This window comes from Pelecanus crispus, chromosome 6 (genome assembly GCF_030463565.1).
Source record: "Pelecanus crispus isolate bPelCri1 chromosome 6, bPelCri1.pri, whole genome shotgun sequence".
NCBI lineage: Eukaryota > Metazoa > Chordata > Aves > Pelecaniformes > Pelecanidae > Pelecanus > Pelecanus crispus.
Genome location: NC_134648.1, coordinates 5,587,483 through 5,596,177, shown reverse-complemented (window position 1 = coordinate 5,596,177; position 8,695 = coordinate 5,587,483). Strand labels below are relative to the sequence as shown.

General features: G+C 39.1%; 1 protein-coding gene across 1 annotated transcript in view; it reads right to left on the bottom strand.

The window, feature by feature from the left end:
* Positions 1-6,044: 6,044 nt before the first annotated feature.
* Positions 6,045-8,695, bottom strand: part of PRMT3 (protein arginine methyltransferase 3) — a 68,103-nt gene continuing 65,452 nt past the window's right edge. Inside the window, exon 16 of the mRNA XM_075712361.1 lies at positions 6,045-6,608. Within this exon, the coding sequence (XP_075568476.1) occupies positions 6,499-6,608 (110 nt within the window). The 3' untranslated portion in view covers positions 6,045-6,498. The remainder of the gene's footprint in view (positions 6,609-8,695) is intronic.

Sequence of the window (8,695 nt, the reverse complement as noted above, 5' to 3'; positions counted from 1 at the left end):
CATTAACACCTGCCAATGCCTGTATAAACAGAATAGCATAAAATCTCTTCGGCATTTTTTTCAAAGTTTGTATATTAAAAGATGTCCCCAGGACATGATTTTATTTTTGGTTGCCTTTGAAAACACTTAAATGCCATTATTATCAGTTAATCAATGTTGTAACAGCAGTAGCAAATTGTACCCCTAAACCTGGTTTCTAAAAATAAAATCATCACCACTTGAGTCTTCATACAAGCCTTTTGTTTCAACCCTTGATCTTCCAACTCACCTTCCAGTAAGGGTGTGGGCTCTTCCTACTTCTTCCAGAAAGTCAGGCATAGCTAGGCCGTGACATTCTACTAACCTTGGTAAATACACACTTCTGCAATTTTTTCTTCAAATAACTTAAACCAGGGACAGAAAATGTTAAGAGTCATTACTACAGGGAACTTCAGGCACTATTAAGCAGACAGCAAACATGCTTGAAAGAAAAAAGAAGTCTTAAAAACTTACTAGCAGCTATATCTCCCAAACCAGCTTTCTGAATCCTCTGTAGAGCTTTATCTATTTGAAGTTAAGGCTTTCCTTCTGGGGTTTGGTTTTTTTTTTCACCCCTCTGGATGACAGAAGCTGGATCTATCTCATCGGATACTCATGGCACACCCCATAGGACAGAATTTAGAAGGTCAAACTAAGGTGCACACAGAAAAATCCTACTAGAGACCCCAGCATGATGCACACTGAAGAGACATTCAGCAATGAAGGACCAGGAGCTTCCAAGTTTGTCTTTCTTGCTCACCTGCTTTCTGACGGGTAGAACCGTGAAGATCATTTTACAGCTTAGCTAGCTACACATTTAAAAGCACTGCAGGAGACAAGGAAGATTAAATAAGCAACAGATCATAAAAAGGGCGAAAAAACCCTGTAGTTTAGCATCTAAATAAGTTCAGCTGTGAGCATCCATACTCTTTTCAGGTAGGGTTATTTATCTTCAAGTACATAGACTTTGGGCACAGATTTGCAAGCAGGAGAAGGTAGGCCAACCTTCAGTTTTATCTGAATATTAAAAAAACTTTTATTAATCACTAGCCAATCTTAACACCTCTGACCTTGGGCTAAGTATAATGCAAATTACTTCAGCATGAATAAAGATTGATGACTGAGAGTTGAGAATATTCCTTGCGAAAAAGGTTAACTATTGGATTAAACACTAAAAACTTCTGTACTTTCAACATTCTTCAGAACTTCTGGACTTCATTATTAAGCATGACAAAAACTGTATTTTCCCAGCCAAAAAAAAAAAAATCATTTCTAGACAAACCAGCATTTTTTCTAAATGATTTCCCATTCAATAGAGCACGTGTAGAAATAATGATGGCATATTAAAGATAATTCAATAGGATCACAATCACAGTAATTAATCTACAAGTGTATTTTTATAGAAAAAAAATTAGTTGAACTACAAAACATTCAGTGTATATTTATAAATAGTATAATTAGCACACGGCATTTTGGAAATGCATGGTGCAAACTGGAAAATTTCAGTATGCCTCCAGTGTGGGTGTGTATATGAGCATATACAGGTGTGTATATGAGTATAAATACTGGAGACATACACATATACACACTTCCGTGACACTGCTAATATCTACCATGCGGGTTCCTTGGTTTTGCAAATGAAGAATCTTTCCCGCTAAGCATATAGTTGCCACCTACAATTCGGGGCAGGCAAAGTTTCACCCTCTTGGAAAACAGACATTTTATTACCACCATGTATTCATTTGCCCTTTACTGTGTGCAAGCTTCACAAAATGAATTTATAAAGTGAATTAAGGGTCCTAAATTTTGATGGATGAAATCCTAAATCAGATTTCTTCTGATGTTGAAGAAAAGGCTTTTTTCTTTATGCACGTGAAATTACATTGCACACATCTTAAGCAAGGTATCATAATATCATTTCCTATTACTTCATGCATCTGACCATTGACCTGAAATTACCAGGTTTTGTATTAATTTTTTTGATATCTCCTAGATATGCATCATAGACCGAATCAGATTTTTTTAGTATGCTTTATCCGTTCTTCATTAGCAACAACTAATTCATATGTTTTAAGGCCTGTAACAACCCTTTGTCTGTACCTGTGTTATTGCATCCGCATCCTGTTTCTGCCATGCCTGCAAATCAAGCACAGGCTGGGCAGTGCTGATTGCTGAAGCAAAGCTTACACTTGTACGCAGGTTGTTGCATCTCTCAAGAACAACCTGCATATTCAACATCGAGAATGAAAGAAGGAGCAGGGAGAAGAGGAGCAGTCTAGGACTGGGGACAGATGAGCGAGAGCTTCAGATAACTGGAAGCTCCACTCATCAGAAATAAGGGAATGCTGCCAGGGCACATTAGAAGTTCAAACAAAACACAACCCAACAAACCCCCCAAAACAGGAAAAAACCGCAAAGGTCAGGGACAAGAGAGACGTGCTCTGAAATGGAGCCAACAGCAAACAGCTCTGCATATCATGTCAGACAAGAAACCCAAGGGGAAGAATGAGTGGTGTAAACAGGGCAGCAGCCAAGCACCAGCGGGGTTTGCTGTCTGCGTTAAAAACTCCATCTGTACATACCAGTATGTGGGAAGGAGATGGAAAAGAAGAGACAGGAGGAAACGGATCTCAAAGAAAGAGAGGCAGGTAAATAAATGTTCAATTTGAATTTCAAAGCTAGCAAGATCTAACCCATAGGATATACCAATTTGGTATTTCTTAGGGAAAAGAAAAGATTTTGTCATGTAAGGAGGTACTACTAAGAAGATAAATAATGTGAGGTAGACCAACTCTTTATATCAGCTGGTCTAACCGACAAGTACTGTCAGACAATAAGTGAAATTCAGGCTCTCTACAGTTTACTTTTTTCTTTTCTGAATACAGGAGAGCCCACACTAAAGTAATAAATCTAGGTCTGAAACTATGACAATCACAGTTGTTAAAAAGTGTTAAAAATCAATCCATGAATGACTGACAAATGGCTGTTTCTACAACTGGGCTGTATCATGTCATAAAAGGAATTTAATGAGGATGTGTAGGGAACAAATGTCCTCGGCAGTACAGGAGTGAGTTAGGGTATTCTAACTCCAGGTCAAAGAATAACAGAAGCTGCAGACAGGTTAGCAGGAGGGCTGGAAATGCGGGGGATGAAGTACAACTCTGCTTGCGCTTATCAACGTGACCAAGCAGCACCTCTGACCAGCACTGACACACACAGACTACAAACATCCAATACAGATAAATCTGCATGATTCTCATCACCCCCCGCCCACGAAGAAAATATCCAAGATAAGGATGGTACTGCTTGCTTTTCCACAGCAATGACTTGTAGCTATTTCATTAAACAGGTCAGACATCAAGTGCCTGCACACGTACTTGATGACAACGTGGAATCTGCAGGCAGCAGAGGTAGCTGGAAGACAAGTTGCTACCACCACCTGGAGAAAGAAACCTTCTCATGAACTATGCAGAATGCACAACTTTGCATTTCCAGCCATTGCCACAGTATTTTATTTATTTTTTTAAAATTCATTTACAGATTATTTGCACCTTTTGCCACATTGACCACATGGCTTAGAATAAAGGATTGCATTTTGCATACAGTATTACTATCTCTCACTGGACAAATTCAGGGGTATTTCTACTCAAAAGCAGTTACTTTCCACTATTCTGCTTCCAATTCAATAATGAGAGTGTGTTTAAAAGAGTATTTACTAATAACATTTCCTACAATATTTAATTATCAGAATTACAATTAGGAAATGTAAATAACTCATTGTGCTGTCAGATGAATCCTGTATTACTCAACTGCTAAGTCGCTTATCATTGATGGGCTATTTCCACAGGACACTGTGTGACACTGGATTTAGATCAATTCCCACTCGTGCATTTAAAGTTCTTTGAAACTCCAATACCTTTATCAAATGACCCTCCTCAGGCTTTACATTGATTAAGTTGTTTTCAGGACATTTTCCTTCTGGTTAAATAATACCAAATCCCCTGTTCTTGACACAGTTTGTTGTTTTGTTTTGGTTGTTTTATAATAGCTAGCATTACTCTCTTTCTTTTACACATTTTCAACCATTTTTTCATTTATAGTCCCCTGTTACTGAAGGCTACACAAACTCTGTGTAGTGCCTTTAGCACTGCTCTCCTGCGTTTTCTTCTTTTCTTGCCTTCCATGTCAACGTTTACAGAGACACAAAATTTGCAGAAGTACTGAAAAATTAAGGTTGGAAGGGACCTCAACAAGATCATCTAGTCCAATGCCAATATCTCAAAATATCAGTCACCCTAAAAACACGTGAAGCTCCCAGAGTCAACAATGTAGGAGATGACCAAATTCAGATGCAGATACTCCCAACTTCTGGTTGCCATACTACTGAGAACAGCATATGAGAATTTTGCTCAGTCTGTGAATATCCTGTACTTCTACAGCACCTTTTGGCAAAGGACAACATTAGCAGTCCGTCCCCTAGCCTGCACATTTACTGTCTGATACCGATAACTGTCACAAACTCTATGCCAACTGCTGGCATTTCATCTGCAAGGTCGATTTTTATAGAGTTGAACAGTCTGAGTTTCAGATAACCAGGCTCAGGCATTTTAACAATCAAAGATTATCAATGTGCTTTCAAAAGGAATATACATCACCAAGCTAGAAAAATGCCAGCAGATCACCAAGACTTACGCATCATCTATATCACTGTAGAGCGTTCAGGCTTGTCTGATACTGCTGTGAAATAAATCTTGCATCTTTGGGGTTTTTTTGTGTGCAGTTGTCTCATTTGTTACTAAGGTTTTATAGTCAAGCCTGTTCTGAAAATACATAGAATTTATAAACTGTGTGCAGTCTTGCATAAAATCGAGGGATCTAAAAATCAGTGCAAGCAATGAATTCATAGCTATTACTAGGTGAACATAATAGCCAAGGTGTCAATATGGGTGGTCAAGCCCTCATTTAGATGATTAAAACGAGTTAACCAGACTAGGTGTTCAGCACCTGAACATTCCCATTAAGCTGCAGATGTGAGCTGAGCTCTTGAACATCTAGATGTTAATCAGCACATTGAAGGGTCTAAAGGCAACTCAACAGTTTTCACACAGGAAAGAATCTCCATCCCACCCCCCAAGCCAAGGAAATCATCTGGATGCAAATTAGTAAGCCACATGTTTCCCCAAGAGAGGATAAAAGCAGTGTAAGATGAAATACAAATCCACAAGTCTGTTTTCAGTTGAAAATATAGTAGCACTGGAGCAACTGTCACTTCCTATTCAATGCCCACTTCACTGTATGAAAAAGTGCTGCGTTGCAGGGGAACTTCAGCTTTTGGAATACAAGTTTCCACTTTTCTGTTGAATTGCCATTACCCCTGGTAACACTCTTTAGTTACAGGCAAAAGAGTATTTCACCCCATTATACAATATACAATCACCCAAACTTTGTTGAGCAGATTCCAAGGGAACTTCCTTCTCGTCTTAGTCCTTTAAAAAAAGGTTCCACATCATTTTAACAGCAGTTCAGAGATACTAGCGAAACACTGCCATCTTTGCTTCTTGAAACCATTTTTGAAACCACTTTCAACATAAATGTATGCATACAAGTGCATAAACTGCATGGTGTTACACTTAGTTCCAATGCCATTGCAGTTTAAAGTGTTTAAACATCACAACACACACATCAATCCTTGACTGTTCATTATCTATTTCTGCGAGCAGCCAAACCAAATCCACCATTTCAGCAACTGCTGCTGTTTGTTCATAGTGTTTTTCTTAAAGCTGCTAAAATATACACTTCCATCCACCTATGCTCCAATAGGCTAGCACAAGAAAAAACTGTAGCCACAAACAAATGAGCCATCACTGGACAGAAAGAAGAATTTCCAATTACATAGAAAACAAGGAAACCGGCAACTGCATTATGTAACATACTCGGTTCATTTATTTAGATAAATGTAACTGAAATGTGATACAACTTTTTAATTATAGAAGTATAATAAAGCTTTTATTGCTGCAATCCTGCAGTTGGAATTCCAAACTTATTCCCATTGGGATTTTCTGGCTACTGTTGAGGCACACTGGCACATGATTTAGCTTCTTTCCTAAAAAAAAAAATTGCACAAGGATTTTCCCAGTTGGAGAGTAAAACAATACTGAGAGACCGTATTTATTGTTTCTCACAGCAAGACTTTAATCTGATTTTTCTCACCCACCAGTCTCACATAACCCAAACCCATCTTTCTTGCCTTCCCCACATCACGTGAAACACAGCAGAAGCTGATTTTGTCAGTCTCCATATCCCAGTCCAAAAGCATCCAAACAGTACTCTCAATTCTAGGTGAACTTTTTATATTCTTGTGTGTGCATATACATACCTAAATCCAAGAGTTTACCATTTTTGGATACTCAGAAACAGTTATCAACAGTTAAATCTAACGTTTAAATTTAAACATTTCCCAAAGTTACATGCACAGAATTTTCACTGAATGCTGTAAGTCTGCTGTGTGTCCTTCACTGAAAGGGTTATGAAGAGGGACCGTGGATCCTTTCTGTTTTTGCGGACTGTTATCTTTCCTCTCAGGGCCTCTCCTGCAAAAGTAAAAAGGAAATTACTATGCTTACATTACTGGATCATGCACAGCAACAGCAAAGATGACAGCAAAGATGCATTATGTATCCTCATGTTGCACGAGAAGCTGGTCCCAATTAATCAGAATTAAACAAGTCAACAAAGGTTTCCTTTATGTTTTCTTGACAACTAACTGCAGTTAAACCTGGTGAGGTGCTGAGTTTATGTCTGCTGCTTTACTTCTCAGATGACCCACCCAAAGAGCTGATATGCCAATTATTTTAGTTGTGACTGGGTAAAAACACTGTATGCCTTGGATACATTAACCTCTCTCTGTATCTGGTTGTCCTGGTTTGGGCTGGGATAGAGTTAATTTTCTTCCTAGTAGCTGGTACAGTGCTGTGTTTTGGGTTTAGGATGAGAATAGCATTGATAACACGCTGATGCTTCAGTTATTGCTGAGCAGTGCTTACACTAAGTCAAGGACTTTTCAGCTTCTCCTTATCGCCCTGTCAGCGAGGAGGCTGGAGGTGCACAAGAAGCTGGGAGGGGACACAGGCAGGACAGCTGACCCCAACTGGCCAAAGGGCTATTCCACACCATGTGACACCATGCTGAACCAAAAAAACCTGGGGGGAGTTGGCCAGGGGGGCACAGCCACTGCCTGGGAACTGGCTGGGCATCGGTCAGCAGGTGGTGAGCAATTGCATTGCGCATCACCTGTTTTGTATATTCTTTTTTCATTATTATTATTTTTTTCCCTTCCTTTTCTGTCCCATTAAATTGTCTTTATCTCAACCCACAAGTTTTACTTTTTCCCCCCGATTCTCTCCCCCGTCCCACTGTGGCGGGTTGAGCAAACGGCTGTGTGGTGTTTAGCTGCCTGCCGGGTTAAACCACAACACTGGTTGAGCTGGATCTGCACATCGCTACCTAGCATTTCTACACACATACCAGTCTCAGCTAGACAGGTACTGCCATCGCACTATTTCCTCCCACACCCCCAAGCTTCAAATATCAACTTGTTTTCTCAAGAAATGATACATAACACCTTTAAATTCTTGAACATGGATTTCCATCCATGAAGCAAACAAATTATTAGCAGTAATAAGACAGTATAAAAAAAAGCAAAATTGCTAGTCCACAAAATTTAATATTGCATTATTCCTTTGCTGAGCTCCCTAATTTAAACGCATCACTACTATCAACTTTGAGTAAAACCAAGTAACCACAAAAACCTATTCCACTTCCTACTGCGTATGCCATGTGGTTTGTATTTGCGCTGCATTTCATTCAAGCTCAAACTAGGTAGTGTTCTTATCTGGCAAGAAACATTAACACAGAAATCTTCATGGTATTTCAAGTATATACATAATTAATAGCAAGTTTTGTTTTACAAACTGTCAGGCTTCCTTGACCATAACATTTGGCATATATGTGCTTCAGCTAAAACCAGAGAGAACGCTTTGACACAGAAGGGAAGAGCTGAGAGACATCTGGAGACGCACAAATCTCACTTTTGGTGTTACTTAAGTAAAAGCTTTTGTCCTAGAGAAATTCAGGCCTTGATGTTTCTGTTTAACATTTTGTCCTAGCCTGCACCAATCAAGCCTGATTCCATCCCAACAGCAGCTACAGTTCCAGAGCACATCAAGTTCTTCCACATTTATTCTTTACATAACTCAAAGGTCTCTTCTAGCTTTAAAAAGCACTTTCAGAATCTGAAATAAATGAGGAGAAAAATTAAACGTGCTGTGCCGGCTTAAGAACTTTCATATACTCTCTAAGAAGAGATGTTTTACTTCTCACACACAAGATGGGAGATTATTTGTGGATCTGTAAGTCCAATTTCATGATCTAACAGTCCATTTCATCATCGATGGACAAGATGTGAAAAGCCTTTATAGCCATGCAACCTTCTGAAACTTTATACAGGACTAAACGAAGGGACAACGAATCCATTTCTCTAGAGGCCCAGCTGTTAACTTCTTTTTTCCCTGCACCTAAGATCCTTACAAGAAGATAGCAGAAAACTAGATTTATAGCTACCAGGAGCTCTAGGAACTGATTCATGCTATATAAATTTAAGACAAGACTTACCAGTTTG